Consider the following 22,000-nt stretch of genomic DNA (forward strand, 5'->3'; position numbering starts at 1 on the left):
ACATCCTCCAGCATGACCGGTTTGTGGTGCTATTTCTTTGGGGGGCCACACAGCCCTCCATGTGCTTGCCAGAGATAGCCTGACTGACATTAGGTACTGAGATCCTCAGACCCCTTGTGAGACCATATGCTGGTGCGGTTGGCCCTGGGTTCCTCCTAATGCAAGACAATGCTAGACCTCATGTGGTTGGAGTGTGTCAGCAATTCCTGCAAGAGGAAGGCATTGATGCTATGGACTGGCCCGCCCGTTCCCCAGATCTGAATCCGATTGAGCACATCTAAGATATCATGTCTTGCTCCACAGACTGTCCAGAAGTGGTTGGATGCCACCTCATCAGGATCATGCCCAGGCATTGTAGGGAGGTCATACAGGCACGTGGAGGCCACACACATTACTGAGCCTCATTTTGACTTGTTTTAAGGAAATTACATAAAGTTGGATCAGCCTGTAGTGTGGTTTTCCACTTTGGTTTTGAGTGTGACTCCATATCCAGACCTCCATGGGTTGATAAATTTGATTTCCATTGATAACTTTTGTATGATTTTGTTGTCAGCACATTCAACTATGTAAAGACGAAAGTATTTCTTTTGATTAGTTCATCCATTCAGATCTAGGATGTGTTATCTTAGTGTTCCCTTTATTTTTTTGAGCAATGTAGTATCCATAACCTGTGTATATTATATTTTATTTTGAAAGAGAGGCATTTAGGGCCCTCTTAAACTTGTTCAATGAATCAAAACCGTTCTTGGCCCTGTAATCCACCCATACTTTTATTTACCTTGGTCACCCTCCTCTGAACCCTCTCTTCTTTTCAACCATGTCCTTCTTATATACAGGTGCCCAAAATTGGACACACTAACGTGTGGTCTGGCCAGTGATTTGTATAGAGACAAAAACTGGAGTCTCTATGCCTCTTTTGGTGCATCCCATTAGTCTTGGCAGCAGCTCCCTGGTGCAGGTCACTAAAGTTGAGTTTAAAGTCCAGCAATGTTTTAACACACAGTCATACATCTTGTTGCCTGGGCCCAAGTACATAACCTTTATCCACATTTATCCACATTAAACTTTATTTGTAATTTCTCTGCCCAAGCCTCCAGCTTCCCCAGATCTGTTTGTAACATTATATTACCCTCCTCTGTGCTAATATCCTTTCAAAGCTTAGTATTATATAAATTATTGATGGTATGACTTTGGAAAACCCAATTAGATTTTCTCCATATTTTACGTTTTTCCTTTTTTTACTTCGTCATTAATTTATTTTCAGACATACTGTATTTGAAATGCTTAACTGTGGAATACACGTTTTCAAAACTGTCAAGGAAAAGTATCCAGATGTTAACATGTCAAATGCATGCCAAACGGACAAACTTTTGGCATACGTTTGGTCTACAGGTTACATATGGACCAATTTTACTAAACAAACATATGCTTTAGATGTAGCTAACATAAGGCCCCTTTCGTATCATGTTCAGTAGGTCAGGCCTCCTGTAAGTTCTTATAGATCAATAGAAGGATTGGATTGTGGCACAAGGAAGAAGCGAATCACTACCTAATATTTTTGTGATGAGAAAGGAATATTTTATCTGCCAATGTATGAAGATTAGTGTTGCTCGCGAATATTCGCAATTCGAATATTATTCACGAATATCGCATATTCGCGAATTCGCGAATTTCGCGAATATAGCGCTATATATTCGTAATTACGAATATTCGTTTTTTTTTTGTTTTTTTTTCTTCACAGTACACATCACAGTGATCACCCCTCTCTGCTTCCAGCTTGTGTGGTGTAAAGAAGGCTCTAATACTACTGTGTGAGACTGGCGTGCGAAAATTCGCATATGCGAAAATTAGCATATGCTAATTTTAGCATATGCGAATTTCCACATATGCTAATTTTCGCATACGCGTATTTTCGCATACGCGAAAATAAAACGAGAATATAACGAATATGCGAATATTCGCGAATATATGACGAATATTCGTCCATATATTCGCGAATATTCGCAAATTCGAATATGGCCTATTCCGCTCAACACTAATGAAGATCTGTGTAATGTTAAATATAACTACAATGCTCGGTGAATTGATTAATTTTTTGTGTGATTTTTTTCAGGGTGCCAGTGCATATATTTTAAATTATTTCCTTTATACTATGTGGGCTTTGACCTTCGCCTTCTTGGCTGTTTCTTTGGTTAGAGTCTTTGCTCCTTATGCATGTGGCTCTGGAATCCCTGAGGTAAGATATTATGATTTCCCTCTACAGTGGTCCCTCAATATACGATGGTAATTCGTTCCAAACGACCCATCATTTGTCGAATCCATCGTATGTTGAGGGATCCGTGCAATGTAAAGTATAGGAAGCTGTACTCACCTGTCCCCGATGCTGTCCCAGGGGCTCCCGATGCTGTCCCGCTGCTCCGGCGTCTTGTTCGGGATCCTCCGGCTTCTTCCGCATCTTCTGCAGGGTCCGGGCCTCGCTTTCTGGTGACGTTATTACGCTGCTGCGTCGGCACGGCGTGCGTAGTGACGTAATAACGATGCCGGAAAGCGAGGACCCTGGAGGAGATGCGGAAGACACCGGAGGATCGCGAAGTGGACCTGGAGCAGTGGGGATAGGTGAGCGAACCTGTCCGGGATGCTTAAACTGCTATCCGACAGCAGCTTAAGCATTTTGCGCTGTCGGATAGCAGTTAATGCGATGGTCCCGACATATAAAAGCATCTTATGTCGATGCTGACATCGACATGCGATGGCCTCTGAGAGGCCATCGTATGTCGATTTCATCATATGTCGGGGCCATCGTAGGTCGGGGGGTTACTGTATTATCAATTTTTATTTATTATTATTTAGTATTTTTGATTCTTTATTCCTTATTCTCTAATTCCATTTTTGTTATAATTGTGTTTTGGTATCTATATTGGTTATTATCTTATCTTAGGGCCGTGAGATATCCTCACTACATTGCATATTCTCCTCCATGCTACTAGTCGGCGCCTCTCATTGGCATTTTCAATATGCTGTTTAGTACAGCCACTGCGCCTGTCACATGTGAGCATGCGCCAGTCTGGCGTCCATCGGGGATCTGGGAAGTCGTGTCAGCTTCATGACACAGTCACGTGATTTATCATGTGCTGCGGTCATGTGACGCATCTGTTCCGGCTCCCGAGCGGCAGTCCGTGACTGCGTTAATGTGCCGATTGTTTGCCACAGGTGTTGCCATAATCCCAGTTCTGCATGTTGATTGGTGTTCTCTTGTATAAATAGACAGTTTGACCAGGATAGGGCCACTCCCAGACGAAGGTGACGTACCGAAACGTGCGTTGGAATGGTGCTATCCCAGCTCCTACTACTACCTGTCCTCTGTTCATCCCCTATTAGATCTGTGTTTAGTGTGCCAGTTTATATGTACTTGTCACTTTTTTTTAACCTATTTAGCACTTTACTCTAATTTTGAGTATTTAGGGTGGATATGGTATACCTTACCCTTTAGTGCAATAGTGTGCCATTATACCTTATTCTTGTTCTAATTTGCTGTAATAGCTTGTGACCTACTTATGTACTTCTTATTGATAAATTGTATGCCGGACCGGTGATATCACCTTTAGAGATGAGCGAACTTACAGTAAATTGGATTCGTCACGAACTTCTCAGCTCGGCGGTTGCTGACTTTTCCTGCATAAATTAGTTCAGCTTTCCGGTGCTCCGGTGGGCTGGAAAAGGTGGATACAGTCCTAGGAAAGAGTCTTCTAGGACTGTATCCACCTTTTCCAGCCCACCGGAAAGCTGAACTAATTTATGCAGGAAAACATCAACTGCCGAGCCGAGAAGTTTGTGACAAATCGAATTTAATGTAAGTTCGCTCATCTCTAATCACCTTATTGATGCTGCATTCCTCTCACAATTCACTTTTTATATTGTATGTAAATGTTTTTCATATATGTTTAATAAACTTGTTGTCTTGCAGAGATATTATTTATTCATGAGTGACTCCGATTGGCTTTCTTTGTTCTTTGTATATATTTATGGAGTTCACATATTGATGCCCATATATATATATATATATATATATATATATATATATATATATATATATGGGATACACTTCTAGAACACTAGAGCATATTACTCCCCGTTTTCTCTTTTCTGTCTACTGTTGTTTTTATAAGATATTATGATGTTTTATTATTTTTCAATGTTATAGTGTCTAGTGTACAATGTGTAGTTTGCAAGTTCCAATGGGGTACCCAGGGTTTTATATATCCAATAATACTAGGCAGGCACTACGCTTTCATGGCTGATTTAGCTAGAACAACACTTTTGTAATGACAGCAGTCATGAGGAGGGTCATGTTCTTGGGTACGCAGTCTGGGATCTACAGGTGAGCACTGATGATGCTACATAGTAGGGTCCATTCAGCAAGGCCTCTCAGGCTTATTCCAATCTGTAGATCACAATGTTGTCTATTCTCTTTTAGATGTCCATACAATATGCCTGTAAAGATGTATGCGCATAATATCTGAACAATAGAAAATATTGTGACAGATTTAGTATTGCAAAAATGCCTCACATTTATTATGTGTTCTAGGCCACTTTTACACACTTTTACGCCTCACCTAAAAAGGGGTATAGCTTAACAGAATATGTGCGTAGCTTAGTGGCAAAGAGGATGTGGTTTAAATGTGACTTGTTCCAAAAATTGCATTAAAATATGGGTACAAAACTAATAGTTAGTCTTCAAGGCTTCTTTTACAATGAGGTTAGCACAGAGTAGTGTGACGGCCATCGGGGGAGCCCGGGGGTATAGCGGGAGAAAAATTACTGTTTGCACCATCTTTTTCTCCCGCTATTCCCGCTACAAAATAACGGCACCCGAAGGACCCCGTTATAGTAAACGGGATCCATCGGGACCCGTTATTGCCCATTGTGCCTCATCCCAAAAACAGCGGTTAAAGGCTGAAAAAGAGAATAAAGAGCCTAACGGCCGTTTACGTACGGAGCACAATGGCAGTGTGAAGCTATCCTAAGGGGTTTTCCAGGATTTTTTTTTTCTTTAGCCTTTAAACCCATGATGCCAAGTTATAATACTGTGTAATATTCTTCTATTAACTCTGTGTGCAGGACCCATACCAAGAAGTGCTGTAGTGAAAGTCTTTTTATTTTACTGTTGTCTCTGAAGTTTCCAGCATTCCATGTGCCCAAAGTCAAAATGTCATGAGTCACATGGGTTCCAAGGGGTGTGGCTATGCTGCGGTGGATGAGTGAATTGCATTACTTAAGTAAATCCCTTTCATTTTGCTGTCCGGCTGCTCGTTTTCGCATAGCCACGACCCCTGGAGACCATGTGACTTATGACATCGTGTCTCTAGCCGCATGAAATGCTGGGAAAGGTCAGAGACTACAGTAAAATAAAAATACATGTATGTACTATAGCACTTCCGGGTGAGTGTCCTGTGCATGAAAAGAGGACAAAGCTGTGCATGGAAGTGATAGAAGCAAATTACACAGCAGTATAATTTGGCATCATGGTTTCAAGGGTTGAACAAAAAAAAAATCCTGTAATATCCCTTTAACTACAATGTCTAAACATGGCTTAAAGGGGCACTCCCTTGGAAAACTTTTTTTTAAATCAACTGGTGCCAGAAAGTTAAAACAGATTTGTAAATTACTTCTATTAAAAAATCTTAAAGGGGTATTCCAGGCAAAAACATATATATATATATATATATATATATATATATATATATATATATATCTCTCAACCGGCTCCAGAAAGTTAAACAGATTTGTAAATTATATAAAGCAAAGAAGTGATATTCGGCACTGCTATTGTAGGCTCTGACGGGCAGTCGTGTATGACGCTTATACGGAGAAGTATAAATAGAGATGTGGTGGTGCTCTGATACTTGACAAAAAGTTCATATCTTCAAAAGGCAATGAAGGAATGGAATGAATCGGCAACTCACCAGTCTTCTCTTCTGAAAAAGTTCCTTTATTCAAGCATACTCACAGCATGAAATGCAAATAGGGAGAGGGATCGGTGCAGGGGGGGTAAAATGTAGTAGGCGACAGATTCTGTTTCACTCGTTATACGAGCTTCATCCGGCCATGACTACCTGGAACTCTATGCTGCTTCTTATACAGGTGAGTGGCCAATCAGAAAAACCATTCTGGACCGCCCATCTGATCTGACGTACCTGGTGATGCTTCTTAGGGCATCGCCATTGGCTATAAGTCGCCATTTTGAAAGTGCGTCAGTAGAAGTTAGCAATAAATTACATACTTGTAAAAAAATGTGTGTATAATAATACATTTAAAAACAAGGTGCATAATCAACTTTCTCGTTAAGACCAAGTGGACCTGCTGCCGCAGTATGTATAATCCAGTAAGTTTCTCTTTGTAATAAATACTGGTCGATGTTGATCCCAGGTTTAGGTTTAACTCTTTCGATCCCGGCAAATTTTAAATTGTCAGTTTTTCCGCTGTGGGTCTCTATCATATGGGTAACAAGTCTGGGTGCTCCTTTTAATGTGCGGAAAGAATACAGGTGTTCCCTAATTCTTGCGCATAATTGTCTTATAGTTTTTCCGATATAATAGAACCCACAGGGACAAAAAATGACATAGACCACATATTTTGTTCTACATGTGATGCGTTCTGATACTGTATGCGTTATTGCTCCTATCCTCATTGTTTTATATTCGGCATTGAATTTGCAGAAGCTACATGTCTTACATGCGAAATTTCCTTTCGGAGTAAATTTTTCAAGCCATGTACCTTCTGTATTCTTAATTTTCTCCTGTTTCTTTAGGATATTTCCTATCGTCTTATTTTTTCTGTACGAGATAAGGTTTTTTTTTAACGCTATATTTTTTAATTCAACATCACTTTCAAGTATATACCAATTTCGCCTAATAGCTTGTTCGATGGTTTTATTTAGTGGAGTGTTCTGAAACGTGAATGTAAAACGTTTTTGATCAGGTGAAATGAATTCCTTGTTTTTCTTATTTTTTAATAAGCTAACTCTTTCTATTTTTGTGGCTTTTTTTCTATTTTCTTGTATTAATTTAAGTGGATAATGCCTTTCTCTTAATCGTTGTTGTAGATCATCTGCTTGTTCATTATATGTACTTTCTGATGCGTTGTTCCTTTTAAGGCGGATAAATTGTCCATAAGGGACACCCTTTTTTACTGTTGCAGGATGTGAACTCTGATAGTGGAGAAGGGTATTCTTCGCCATCTTTTTTCTATAACCTGCACTTAATATTTTATTTTGGTTTACAGTTAATTCAACGTCAAGAAATTCTATTTTAAGACCGCCGTAATGGGACGTAAAAGCTAAATTCATAGTATTAGTGTCATTCAAATATTTCACAAAATTGTCGAATGATAATTCGGTTCCTTCCCAGGCTATTAATATATCGTCGACATAACGGGCATAGAATTTCAAATGCCCGATAAAAGGATTAGTCGACGAATATATATATTGCCTCTCAAACTCTGCTAGAAAGAGATTGGCGTATGTACAGGACACCGGGGTACCCATCGGGGTCCCGGTGTCCTGCCTATACCAACGATCTCCGAATGTGAAAGTACTGTTCGTTAGAATAAAAAATAATGCTTCAGTGACAAATCCTGTAAATTCTTCTGATTTTTTAGACCTTTTTAACCCCTCTTTGACTGCCTGTACACCCGTATCATGAGGGATACGGGTGTACAGGCTTACCACATCAATTGAGCACAACTTCCAATCTTTTTCCCAGTTTAAATCCTCCATCATCTGTAATAAATGTAGTGTATCTTTAATGTAAGCTGGTATTGCTCTGAGCATGGGATTTAGAAGCCATTCTAGGTAATGAGATAGATGTTCCGTGACAGATCCCACTCCCGACACGATAGGTCGTCCCGGGGGTGGGATCTGCCCCTTATGTACTTTAGGTAAGTGGTACCAGGTAGCTGGTCTAGGTGTATCGGGTATGAGACGTTCGGCATTCTTTTTGGACAGAATGCCTTTTTCTACTGCTGTATGAAGGAAAGATGTTAGTTTGGACAGGATTTTTTTCGTGGGATCGGATTTTAGTGGAGTATAAGTGGCGGTGTCTTGCAATTGCCTTTCGGCTTCAGCTAAATACATAGATTTATACATGACGACTACCGCCCCTCCTTTATCTGCCCGAATCACCTGTAAATCCTCTCTATTCTTCAGTGTGGTTAAGGCCATAGTTTCTGCTTTAGATAGATTAATCGGATTCTCTTTATAAATAATTGATTTTACATCTTGCATAACTGCATTTTGGAAGAGGTCCAGGCTACTCCCCGGAAATATCGGGGGGTTAAACCTGGATCGCCTCCCTTTATTAAAGCGTGGGTGCTTAAAATCTTCTATGGCCATAGGATCACTGAATTCACTAGCTAACATTTCTAGGCAGTCTATCTCTAACTGTGTACACTCTTCAGGGAAGAAACCTAGACCTGTGGCATCCACAGGTAAATCTGCTGTACATTGTTCATGCTCATGGGGTTTTTTATTAGAAAAAAACTTAAAGAGATTAATGTCTCTTAGTGATTTTGCTAGATCGATTTCGAATGTAACGGGGTTGAATTTTTCTATCAGTCCATAATTTAAGCCTTTCGAAAGAAGAGTGTCCGTGGCAGGGTCGAGAGTCTCTGATGTAAGGTTTATGACATTGGATTTTGTCGGTCTTTGAAGATCATTCATGTTTCGGTTTTTCTCTTTTTCGGGTCTCTCGGCTTTCTTTGGTCTTCCCCGTCTCGTATGTTTATTGGTCCTAAAGGGACTATTTCGTTTTTGTTCTCTAGGGGCTGTAGTTCTTGTTGATTTTTATTTGTGGTTTTATTCACACTGTTAGATGTCTCGGTGCGTTTCTTAACTGTATATTGCGATGGTCTTCTTCGCTGGTAGGATTTGGCTGCATTTTTGGTAGTGTTAGTTTTATAATGCCACTGGAACTCTTTATCTTGATCGTAATCTGCTTTATCTCGCAAGAACTTTTCTCTCTTTTTATTCTTAATTTCCTCTTGCAATGTAGTTAATTTGTTTTGCAACTTGGAATACTCCGAAAGGAAATTTCGCATGTAAGACATGTAGCTTCTGCAAATTCAATGCCGAATATAAAACAATGAGGATAGGAGCAATAACGCATACAGTATCAGAACGCATCACATGTAGAACAAAATATGTGGTCTATGTCATTTTTTGTCCCTGTGGGTTCTATTATATCGGAAAAACTATAAGACAATTATGCGCAAGAATTAGGGAACACCTGTATTCTTTCCGCACATTAAAAGGAGCACCCAGACTTGTTACCCATATGATAGAGACCCACAGCGGAAAAACTGACAATTTAAAATTTGCCGGGATCGAAAGAGTTAAACCTAAACCTGGGATCAACATCGACCAGTATTTATTACAAAGAGAAACTTACTGGATTATACATACTGCGGCAGCAGGTCCACTTGGTCTTAACGAGAAAGTTGATTATGCACCTTGTTTTTAAATGTATTATTATACACACATTTTTTTACAAGTATGTAATTTATTGCTAACTTCTACTGACGCACTTTCAAAATGGCGACTTATAGCCAATGGCGATGCCCTAAGAAGCATCACCAGGTACGTCAGATCAGATGGGCGGTCCAGAATGGTTTTTCTGATTGGCCACTCACCTGTATAAGAAGCAGCATAGAGTTCCAGGTAGTCATGGCCGGATGAAGCTCGTATAACGAGTGAAACAGAATCTGTCGCCTACTACATTTTACCCCCCCTGCACCGATCCCTCTGCCTATTTGCATTTCATGCTGTGAGTATGCTTGAATAAAGGAACTTTTTCAGAAGAGAAGACTGGTGAGTTGCCGATTCATTCCATTCCTTCATTGCCTTTTGAAGATTTGTAAATTACTTCTATTAAAAAATCTTAATCCTTTCAGTACTTATGAGCTTTTAAAGTTAAGGTTGTTCTTTTCTGTCTAAGTCCTCTCTGGTGACACCTGTCTCGGGAAATGCCCAGTTTAGAAGCAAATCCCCATAGCAAACCTCTTCTAAACTGGGTGTTTACCGAGATAGGTGTCATCAGAGAGCACTTAAACAGAAAAGAACAACCTTAACTTCAGAAGCTCATAAGTACTAAAAGGATTAAGATTTTTTAATAGAAGTAATTTACAAATCTGTTTAACTTTCTGGAGCCAGTTGATATATATTAAAACGTTTTTGCCTGGAATACCCCTTTAACCCCTTAAGGACGCAGGACGTAAATATACGTCCTGGTGCGGTGGTATTTAACGCACCAGGACGTACATTTACGTCCTGTGCATAACCGCGGGCATCGGAGCGATGCCCGTGTCATGCGCGGCTGATCCCGGTTGCTGATCGCAGCCAGGGACCCGCCAGCAATGGCCGACGCCCGCAATCTCGCAGGCGTCCGCCATTAACCCCTCAGGTGCCGGGATCAATACAGATCCCGGCATCTGCGGCAGTGCGCGATTTGAATGAATGATCGGATCGCCCGCAGCGCTGCTCCGGGGATCCGATCATTCAGAACGCCGCGCGGAGGTCCCCTCTCCTCCGTCCGCCTCCCGGCGTCAAGTGTAAAAAAAAATGTAAAAAAAATGTAAAAGTAAAAGAAAAGTGAAAAATCCCCTCCCCCAATAAAAAAGTAAAACGTCCGTTTTTTCCTATTTTACCCCCAAAAAGCGTAAACAATTTTTTATAGACATATTTGGTATCGCCACGTGCGTAAATGTCCGAACTATTAATATATAATGTTAATGATCCCGTACGGTGAACGGCGTGAACGGAAAAAAAAGTCCAAAATTCCTACCTTTTTAATACATTTTATTAAAAAAAAAATTATAAAAAATGTATTAAATGTTTTTTATATGCAAATGTGGTATCATAAAAAAGTACAGATCATGGCGCAAAAAATGAGCCCCCATACCGCCACTTATACGGAAAAATAAAAAAGTTAGAGGTCATCAAAATAAAGGGATTATAAGCGTACTAATTTGGTTAAAAAGTTTGTGATTTTTTTTAAGCGCAACAATAATATAAAAGTATGTAATAATGGGTATCATTTTAATTCTATTGACCCTCAGAATAAAGAAGACACGTCATTTTTACCATAAATTGTACGGCGTGAAAACGAAACCTTCCAAAATTAGCAAAATTGCGTTTTTCGTTTTAATTTCCCCACAAAAATAGTGTTTTCTGGTTGCGCCATACATTTTATGATATAATGAGTTATGTCATTACAAAGGAAAACTGGTCGTGCAAAAAACAAGCCCTCATACTAGTCTGTGGATGAAAATATAAAAGAGTTATGATTTTTAGAAGGCGAGGAGGAAAAAATTAAAACGTAAAAATTAAATTGTCTGAGTCCTTAAGGCCAAAATGGGCTGAGTCCTTAAGGGGTTAATCCTTCCAGTACTTTTTAGGGGCTATATACTACAGAGGAAATGCTTTACTTTTTAGATATCTCTTATGTCACGAACACAGTGATCTCTGCTGACCTCTGCTTTCCATTTTAGGAACTGTCCAGAGCAGCATATGTTTGCTATGGGAATTTTCTCCTGCTCTGGAGAGTTCCTAAAATGGACAGCAGAGGTCAGCAGAGAGCACTGTGGTCATGACATCAGAGAAATCTAAAAAGTAGTGCATTTCCTCTGTAGTATATAGCCCCTAAAAAGTACTGGAAGGATTAAGATTTTTTAATAGAAGTAATTTACAAATCTGTTTACGGTAACTTTCTGGCACCAGATGATTTAAAAAAAAAAAAAAAAAAAGAAAAGGTTTTCCACAGGAGTACCCCTTTAAGCCACTGTGATGAATCTGGTGTGTTTTTAAGCTATTTAGTCAGTTTACACTAAGATAAGAAATCTTCACAGTGCCTCTAATATCAGGACTTTGCAACCAAACTTGATGTATAAGTACACACTATAGCAGTGGTCTCCAACCTGCAGACCTCCAGATATTGTAAAACTACAACTCCCAGCATGCCAGGACAGCCAACGGCTGTCGGGGCATGCTGGGAGTTGTAGTTTTGCAACATCTGGAGGTCCGCAGGTTGAAGACCACTCCACTATAGTATAAACTATCTACTGCCTGATATAGAAATTGTATGTTATAAAAGGAACATGATGATGGAAGGGGACTTGACACCTGTGTATATGAAGAAGTTAGCTAAAGAGAAATGTAACTTTAAATGGTGTCACGTGTACTACAAAATTCCAGTTTTATAGCGAAATGAGGCTTTCCTTTACAGTTTCTTGCCCCTTATTGTTTCCAGATTCCTTGGTTCACTTTGCACATGCTGCTTGTCTTTAGATACAGGACTCTATAGATTTGTAATCTGAGAGGCATTGCCTTACGAGTAAAGAACCATATATTTTTACTTGAAGCCACACATAGTGTACAGATAACTTTTATAATGCTAAATGTTGGATGTAGTCTCCTCCTAATTTCAGATTTACCTACAAAATTCTTTTTGTTTTCATCTAAAAAACCTGCTTTACGCTGCAATCACATCTCGTTTTTACACTACAGGTGCCGGATCCAGCTGGGGGAGGGGCAAACCGGGCTCTCCCGTACCCCAGCCGGACCAGCGCTGAACTCCATTCACTTTAATGAGCCGACCGGAGTCAAACGGTGACTTCGGTCAGCTCATTTTTAACCCGTATCCAGTTTTTTGACCGGACCTAAAACCGTAGTATACTACGGTTTTACGTCTGGTCACACAACCGGTTTGCCACTCCCGGTTTTCCCCTCCCCAGCCGGATTCGGCACCTGTAGTGTAAAAACGAGATGTGAATGCAGCCTTACTTACCTTTGTACTTATTGGCCCTGATTTACTAAGAGTGTTGTGTAGGTTTCTTTATGGGTTTTAATTCCCTACAATTTTTTTTCCACAGTATTTACTAAGGTTTCCCTACAGTTTCCACTTTCCCTACATTTTGCTTTTTTTTACACATGCTCGGATCTGTAGGGTTTTCCTCAGCTGAAATCCACCACATTTTCTGTGGAAACCTTGGTAAATATGTTGGGTTTTTGTGAAAATGTCGGGACCACGCCCCCTTTTCCCGCCGGCTACGCCCTCAGATTTTTTAGTAAAATGGAAAGTTAGTCTGTTTTTCTTTTTTAAATTCTGGCGCAAATCCTGGTGCAAATTCCGGTACAGACAGTATTTCTGGGGCAATGCCTGAATCTGGTGCACAGCCCGACAAAACATGTCGGGTTTGCAATAGTAAATGAGGGCCATTAGGGGAAAAAAAAAAGGGTTTGCTTTTTCTGAAAAACAGTCAACAGAATGCTTCTTATTGGCACTTTATAACTTGGAAGGGGTTTTACTGAATTCAATTCTGCTTGGATTTAAAATGGAAAAACTGTGGGCACTGACCCTAGATGATGGTACACGGCACTTCTACGAACACCTAATATGAACCCGTGCCTTTACATGTGTCACCATGTGGCTCCTTTCTCTATTTGTAAAAAATCAGAAACGTACTGTTGTAAAGTATAGTATGATGGCAGGCTATCTGTAATATTGCTGCATGAGCCTTTAGGGTACAAGTCTGAAAGACTTTACATATTTTAAAGGGGTATTCCACCCCTAGACATCTTATCCCCTATCTAAAGCATAGGGGGATAAGATGTCTGATCACTGGGGTCCTGCCGCTTGGGACCCCTGCGATCTCGGCTGCGACACCCTAGACATCTGGTGCACGGAGTGAACTTCACTCCATGCCACATGACCGATGTGGGGTGGAGGCTCTTGACGTCACAGTCACGCCCCCTCAATGCAAGTCTATGGGAGGAGGCGTGGCATCTGTCATGCCCCCTCCCATAGACATGCATTGAGAGAGCGTGCCCATAACATCATGAGCAGGGTGTGACCTTGACCTCATGAGCTTCCGATGCTGCACCCGACGCTTTAAACGAATGCCGGGTGCAGCAGGGAGATTGCGGAGGTCCCCAGGTTTGGATAGGGATAAGATGTCTAGGGGCGGAGTACCCCTTTAACAGCCCAGCTGACCACCAGTTGAAGTTTGGTTGTGTAAAGCAAACAGCACGGTGGGAACACTATTTGTAGATGTATACATAGTAGATATGTGACATGTTTACGTTCTAGTAAATACACGTACATGGAATTCTTTTTTCTTGTTCTAGATAAAAACCATCCTTAGCGGTTTCATAATAAGAGGTTACCTGGGGAAGTGGACGCTCCTGATCAAAACAGTCACTTTAGTGTTGGTAGTGTCTTCAGGATTGAGTCTGGGAAAAGAAGGTCCGTCGGTGCATGTTGCGTGCTGCTGTGGAAACCTATTCAGCAGCTTGTTGTCCAAATACAGCAAGAATGAAGGGAAGAGGAGGGAAGTAAGTAGGCTCCAAAATATAAAATATTAACAGATCTACCAATATGTTGTTTTAACCCTACAATACTTATGTTACAGGTGCTCTCAGCGGCAGCTGCTGTAGGAGTCTCTGTTGCTTTTGGAGCCCCAATTGGTGGTGTGCTTTTCAGTTTGGAAGAGGTACTTTTCTTCAGAAAATGTTATTTCTCTATACTTTGAATTACGTGTGGTAATATAAAAAGTGTAAACCATTGTGAGAATTGTTAAAATGATTAATTATTCACTTTATTTGTGCTGACCTGTGAACAGCACAATTTTTTCCGCAGCTATGCCACCACCACCTTGGCATGGCTTACTTTTGCCATAGAATTGATTGAGTGTAACAGGTCGGTGTTTTCACATCCCACAGAATATGTCAAGAATTTAGCATTAGGTGTCCCTGTTTTACTTGTAGAGGAGAACAGGTCCCCTCAAGACTAAAATTGTTCCCAACTGGGGGACCGAAATATTGTACAAAACAATTGGTTGTCTAAAATACAAAAACTTGTATTTAGTGCTGTGGCCACAGCTGAACAACAACATATGCTTGAATTTCCTAATGCCTCCTTAAAAGGGGGTACTCTGCCCCTAGACATTTTATTCCTATCCAAAGGACCCCGTGATCTCCCCGCTGCATCCGGCGTTTGTTTAGAGCATCGGGTGCAATGACGGAGGCTCGCAATGTCATGGCCGCGCCCCGCTCTTGATGTCACTGCCACACCCCCTCAATGCAAGGCTATGGGAGGGGGCGTGGCGGCCGCCACGCCCCCTCCCATGGCCTTGCATTGAGGGGGTGTGGCAGTGACATCAAGAGCGGGGCGTGGCCATGACGTCGCGAGCCTCCGTCACTGCATCCGACGCTCTAAACAAATGCTGGATGCAGCGGGGAGATCGCTGAAGTGCTGGTAAATCATGATGACTTTAGCTCTTTCCTAAGACAGTCATGATTACAGAACAGAACTCCATTTTGAAGCTGAAAAGTTTATGGTTACATTCACGTGTGATCCAGCTACATGTCTTTTATATATATACTGGAGACTACTTGGTAACTGAGCGGCTAACACACCATCACAAAAAGGTATTAATACTTCAAAGAGCATGCATGACATAGTTCAGGTAGACTGACAAAATATGAACCATACAATAAGGAAGGATGAAAGAACTAATATTATTTTTCTATGTTCCTAATGGCCTCTAGATTTTAATTGCATAACATAAGTAAATATAACAATTCTCAAATGTCAAGGAGACTGTCTGTCCATATTTGCTTATTGTTAAAATTTGCTTTTTTATAGGTCAGTTACTATTTTCCTCTAAAAACCCTGTGGCGTTCCTTTTTTGCTGCTCTTGTGGCCGCGTTTACTCTGAGATCAATTAACCCCTTTGGCAACAGTCGTTTGGTTCTCTTTTATGTGGAATATCATACTCCTTGGTACATGGCAGAGTTATTTCCTTTCATTCTCCTTGGAGTTTTTGGAGGACTTTGGGGAACCCTCTTCATTCGTTGTAACATTGCATGGTGTCGTAGGCGTAAAACCACCAGCCTTGGCAAGTACCCAGTACTGGAAGTTATTGTGGTCACGGCAATCACGGCAATTATAGCTTACCCGAACCCATACACACGGAGAAGCACAAGTGAACTCATCTCGGAGCTTTTCAATGACTGTGGAGCCCTTGAATCTTCTCAGCTTTGCGATTACATTAATGATATCAATATGACCAGACCTGTGGATGACATCCCAGATAGACCAGCTGGTCCGGGAGTGTACACTGCAATGTGGCAACTGGCTTTAGCTCTTGTTTTTAAAATTATAATAACAATTTTTACATTTGGCATGAAGGTAAGTCTACTAAATAAACTTAATTATACTGTGATATAAAACATTGTATTCACACTTAGAGTATTTTTAAAGGGGTAATCCGCTGCTCAGCATTCGGAGCAAAATGATCCAAATGCTTAGAGCTGGGAACTTGTGAGGTCATGGTCCTGCCTCCTCTTGACGTCACACCCCATCCCCTCAATGCAAATCTATGGGAGGGGGTGGCGGCATGAGGGAGTGCAGCCATGACATCATGAGCCCCCGGTGCCGACTCTAAGTGTTCGGAACATTTTTTTCTGGACGCTGAGCAGAAAAGGCTTTCTAAGGAATCAAAATAAATTTATCTTGAATAAGTAACATCTAGTGGGTTTGTACATTTATTATTATTATAGACATGCAGAGAAACCGATTTTGAGCTCAGTATGACACAGACCATTTAAATGTTTTCTCATTTTGTTATGTTGGGGCTTTGTGCTAAAATAAAGTAAAAATAAATCTAATTTCCCCCCATCATTCTGCACTCAATACCCCATCATGACTAAGTGAAAATAGAATTTTATAAAACCTTGCTAATTTATTGAAAAAGAAAAACATATAGCAGTGACATAAGTATTTACTCAGTACTTATTTGAAGCATCTGTGGCAGCGATTACAGCCTCACTACTGTTACGCCTAGCGCTCCGGGTCCCCGCTCCTCCCCGGAGCGCGTACGGCGTCTCTCTCTCCGCAGCGCCCCGGTCGGTCCCGCTGACCGGGAGCGCTGCACTGTCATGGCCGTCGGGGATGCGATTCGCACAGCGGGACGCGCCCGCTCGCGAATCGCATCCCAGGTCACTTACCCGTTCCCTGCTGTCATGTGCTGGCACGCGCGGCTCCGCTCTCTAGGGCGCGCGCGCGCCATCTCCCTGAGACTTAAAGGGCCAGTGCACCAATGATTGGTGCCTGGCCCAATTAGCTTAATTGGCTTCCACCTGGTCCCTGACTATATCTGACCTCCTCCCATGCACTCCCTTGCCGGATCTTGTTGCCCTTGTGCCTAGTGAAAGCGTTTTGTGTGTCCAAAGCCTGTGTACCAGAACTTCTGCTATCCACCCTGACTACGAACCTTGCTGCCTGCCCCGACCTTCTGCTACGTCCGACCTTGCTTCTGTCTACTCCCTTGTACCGCGCCTATCTTCAGCAGCCAGAGAGGTTGAGCCGTTGCTAGTGGATACGACCTGGTCACTACCGCCGCAGCAAGACCATCCCGCTTTGCGGCGGGCTCTGGTGAAAACCAGTAGTGACTTAGAACCGGTCCACTAGCACGATCCACGCCAATCCCTCTCTGGCACAGAGGATCCACCTCCTACCAGCCGGGATCGTGACAGTAGATCCGGCCATGGATCCCGCTGAAGTTCCTCTGCCAGTTGTCGCCGACCTCCCCACACTGGTCGCCCAGCAAGCCCGACAGATTGCCCAACAAGACCACCAGCTGTCGTACTTGACCACCATGACTCAGCAACTCCAGTCGCAGCTACAGCAGATTCAGTCTCAGCTACAGCAGCAGCAACCATCTCCTCCGCCAGCTCCTGCACCTCTTCCGCAGCGAGTGGCCACTCCTAGCCTCCGCCTGTCCTTGCCGGACAAATTTAATGGGGACTCTAAGTTTTGCCGTGGCTTTCTTTCGCAATGTTCCCTGCACTTGGAGATGATGTCGGATCAGTTTCCTACTGAAAGGTCTAAGGTGGCTTTCGTAGTCAGCCTTCTGTCTGGAAAAGCCCTGTCATGGGCCACACCGCTCTGGGACCGCAATGACCCCGTCACTGCCTCTGTACACTCCTTCTTCTCGGAAATTCGAAGTGTCTTTGAGGAACCTGCCCGAGCCTCTTCTCCTGAGACTGCCCTGCTGAACCTGGTCCAGGGTAATTCTTCCGTTGGCGAGTACGCCATACAATTCCGTACTCTTGCTTCTGAACTTTCCTGGAATAATGAGGCTCTCTGCGCGACCTTTACAAAAGGCCTATCCAGCAACATTAAAGATGTTCTGGCCGCACGAGATACTCCTGCTAACCTGCATGAACTCATTCATCTAGCCACTCGCATTGACATGCGTTTTTCTGAGAGGCATCAAGAGCTCCGCCAGGAAAAAGACTTAGATCTCTGGACACCTCTCCCACAGTCTCCATTGCAATCTGCGCCTAGGCCTCCCGCCGAGGAGGCCATGCAAGTGGACCGGTCTCGCCTGACCCTGGAAGAGAGGAATCGCCGTAAGGAAGAGAATCTTTGTCTGTACTGTGCCAGTACCGAACATTTTTGGGTGGATTGCCCCATCCGTCCTCCACGTCTGGGAAACGCACGCTCGCACCCAGCTCTCGTGGGTGTGGCGTCTCTTGATGATAAGTCGGCTTCTCCACGTCTCACGGTGCCTGTACGGATTTCTCCTTCAGCCAGCTCTTCCCTCTCAGCCGTGGCCTGCCTGGACTCTGGTGCCTCTGGGAATTTCATTCGGGAGTCCTTGGTGAATAAATTCCGCATCCCGGTGACCCGTCTTGTCAAGCCACTCCACATTTCCGCGGTCAACGGAGCCAGGTTGGATTGCACCGTGCGTTTCCGCACGAAGCCCCTCCTAATGTGCATCGGACCTCATCATGAGAAAATTGAGTTTTTGGTCCTCTCCAATTGCACTTCTGAAATTCTCCTTGGACTACCCTGGCTTCAACACCATTCCCCAACCCTGGATTGGTCCACAGGGGAGATCAAGAGCTGGGGATACCTCTTGCTTCAAGGACTGCCTTAAACCGGTTCCCAGTACTCCCTGCCGTGACCCTGTGGTTCCTCCTGTATCCGGTCTCCCTAAGGTCGTTATGGACTCTGCTCGCCTTAAGAAGTGCCTCTCCCCCCCTCCCAGTCCAGTCAGGCAAGCCTCGGTGCCTCCTCATGGCCCTCGTCCTGGTGTCACACTGCCCCGTGCCAGGCCTCGCCCTCTGCCCTCCCTCCCCATTCCCACTCCTGCTGTACTGCCTGCCGTTGAGGAATCCCTCCATCCTTTCCCGGTGTCCTCATCCCAGGGGGGGCAGTTACCGGACAAAGAGAAGGGGAGACCTAAGGGGGGGGGTACTGTTACGCCTAGCGCTCCGGGTCCCCGCTCCTCCCCGGAGCGCGTACGGCGTCTCTCTCTCCGCAGCGCCCCGGTCGGTCCCGCTGACCGGGAGCGCTGCACTGTCATGGCCGTCGGGGATGCGATTCGCACAGCGTGACGCGCCCGCTCGCGAATCGCATCCCAGGTCACTTACCCGTTCCCGTCCCCTGCTGTCATGTGCTGGCGCGCGCGGCTCCGCTCTCTAGGGCGCGCGCGCGCCAGCTCCCTGAGACTTAAAGGGCCAGTGCACCAATGATTGGTGCCTGGCCCAATTAGCTTAATTGGCTTCCACCTGGTCCCTGACTATATCTGACCTCCTCCCATGCACTCCCTTGCCGGATCTTGTTGCCCTTGTGCCTAGTGAAAGCGTTTTGTGTGTCCAAAGCCTGTGTACCAGAACTTCTGCTATCCACCCTGACTACGAACCTTGCTGCCTGCCCCGACCTTCTGCTACGTCCGACCTTGCTTCTATCTACTCCCTTGTACCGAGCCTATCTTCAGCAGCCAGAGAGGTTGAGCCGTTGCTAGTGGATACGACCTGGTCACTACCGCCGCAGCAAGACCATCCCGCTTTGCGGCGGGCTCTGGTGAAAACCAGTAGTGACTTAGAACCGGTCCACTAGCACGGTCCACGCCAATCCCTCTCTGGCACAGAGGATCCACCTCCTACCAGCCGGGATCGTGACAACTACAAGGTTTAAACACCTGAATTTGGAGATTCTCTGCCATTCTTCTCTGCAGATTCTATCAAATTCTGTCAGGTTCGATGGGGACCATCAGTGGACACCATTTTCAGGTCCCTCCAAAGATGTTCAAGTCAGGACTATGGCTGGGCCTCTCAAGGACATGTAGAGTTGTCCCTAAGCCACTATTGGCTGTGTGCTTACGATCATTGTCTTGTTGGAAGGTAATCCTTTTGCCAAGTCTGATTTCCAGACCATCAGGTTTTCATTAAGAATATCTTAGTTTGTTCCTTTCAGCTTTCCCTCAACCCTGACCAATCTCCCTGTCCTAGCTGTAAAAGTACACCTCCATAGCATGATGCTGCCACCACAATGCTTCACTGTAGAGAAAGTACTGGGCAGGTGATGAAATTTTTGCTCCGCGCAGACGGTCAAAGAGTTCCAAGATGAGAGGCAGAGGATAGCGTTTTTTTACTGTGATTTTATTAAAGGGGTTGTGCGCTGCCCTAATTTTCGGAGCTCCGCCCTCAGCGTCCGGAAGTTCATTACTCCGAACGTTGTGTGCGGGCTTCCGTGTTCGCGGCCGCTGGGCGTGACGTCACACCCGGCCCCTCGCCCGCCCCCTCGTGACGTCTCGCCCGCCCCCTCTACCAAAGTCTATGGGAAGGGGGCGTGACAGCGGTGGCACCTCCTTCCCATTGACTTTTGTTGAGGGGGCGGGTGAGACGTCATGAGGGGGCGGGATAGACGTCACGCTCCGCGGCTGCGAACACGGAAGCCCGCACACAGCGTTCGGAGTAATGAACTTCCGGACGCTGTGAGCGGAGCTCCGAAAGTCAGGGCAGTGCACAACCCCTTTAAGGCCATGATAGTCTATGCAAGGGCGTAGAGATCCGTCTTTTTTGGCAACGAAGAAGAATCCAGCTCCGGCTGGAGAAGAAGATTTCCTGATGAAACCTCTCTTTAGATTCTCCTGAATGTATTCAGCCATTGCCTGAGTCTCTCGAGCGGTGAGAGGATAGATTCTGCCACGGGGCGGTGTGGTACCAGGGAGCAAGTCAATAGGGCAGTCGTAGGGTCTGTGCGGTGGTAAGACCTCTGCCTGCTTCTTACAAAAGACGTCAGAATAGTCCTGATAGACCTTTGGAAGGCCAGGCAATGGTGTAGCAATGGGGACTTGGCTGGTAGGTACAAACTTAAGGCAGCGTTTGTGGCAGGAAGTTTTAATGTCACCAGTGGTCCAGTCGAGGGTAGGAGTGTGACGCTGGAGCCAGGGCAAGCCAAGAAGAATTACAGAGGTACAGTTAGGCAATACAAAGAATTCAATTTTTTCTTGATGGAGAGCACCAACGGTCATGAGCAGGGGTTCAGTGTGGTAACGCACGGTGCAGGCCAGATTTTCTCCGTTTACAGACGAAATGAAGAAAGGTTTGATGAGACGGGTAACAGGAATATTGAATCTGTTGATGAGTGAGGCTTCGATAAAGTTTCCTGCTGAACCTGAGTCCAGGAAGGCCACTGCAGAGAAGGAAGAATTAGCTGATAGAGAAATCCGCACTGGTATAGTCAGACGTGGAGAGGATGAATTCACACCTAGTAACGCCTCTCCCACGTTTACTAGGTGCGTGCATTTCCCTGACGCGGAGGACGAATAGGGCAGTCCTTTAGAAAATGTTCGGTACTAGCACAGTAGGCACAGATTTTTATTTCTTCGGCGAATCCTCTCTTCTTGGGTCAGGCGAGACCGATCCACTTGCATAGCCTCCTAGGCGGGAGGCACAGGAATAGGTTGCAGAGGACTCTGGAAGAGAGGTGCCACCTGGTGCGAACAAGATCCTTTTTCTGGCGGAGCTCCTGGCGTCTTTCAGAGAAACGCATATCAATGCAGATGGCCAACTGGATAAGTTCAGACAAAGTAGCAGGAATTTCTCGTGCGGCCAGAGCATCTTTGATGTGGCTGGATAAACCTTTCTTGAAGG

The 22,000-nt window shown here is 44.1% G+C and overlaps 1 protein-coding gene across 2 annotated transcripts in view; it reads left to right on the forward strand.

The window, feature by feature from the left end:
• The window catches only part of CLCN4 (chloride voltage-gated channel 4), an 81,026-nt gene that overhangs the window by 30,640 nt on the left and 28,386 nt on the right, over nt 1–22,000 (forward strand). For both annotated transcript variants that reach the window (XM_056558886.1, XM_056558885.1), the window contains 4 exons: nt 2,114–2,236; nt 14,177–14,383; nt 14,461–14,541; nt 15,696–16,241. In XM_056558886.1, coding sequence (XP_056414861.1) covers nt 2,114–2,236; nt 14,177–14,383; nt 14,461–14,541; nt 15,696–16,241 — 957 coding nt within the window. The remainder of the gene's footprint in view (nt 1–2,113; nt 2,237–14,176; nt 14,384–14,460; nt 14,542–15,695; nt 16,242–22,000) is intronic.

Source organism: Hyla sarda, chromosome 2, assembly GCF_029499605.1.
Source record: "Hyla sarda isolate aHylSar1 chromosome 2, aHylSar1.hap1, whole genome shotgun sequence".
Lineage (NCBI taxonomy): Eukaryota > Metazoa > Chordata > Amphibia > Anura > Hylidae > Hyla > Hyla sarda.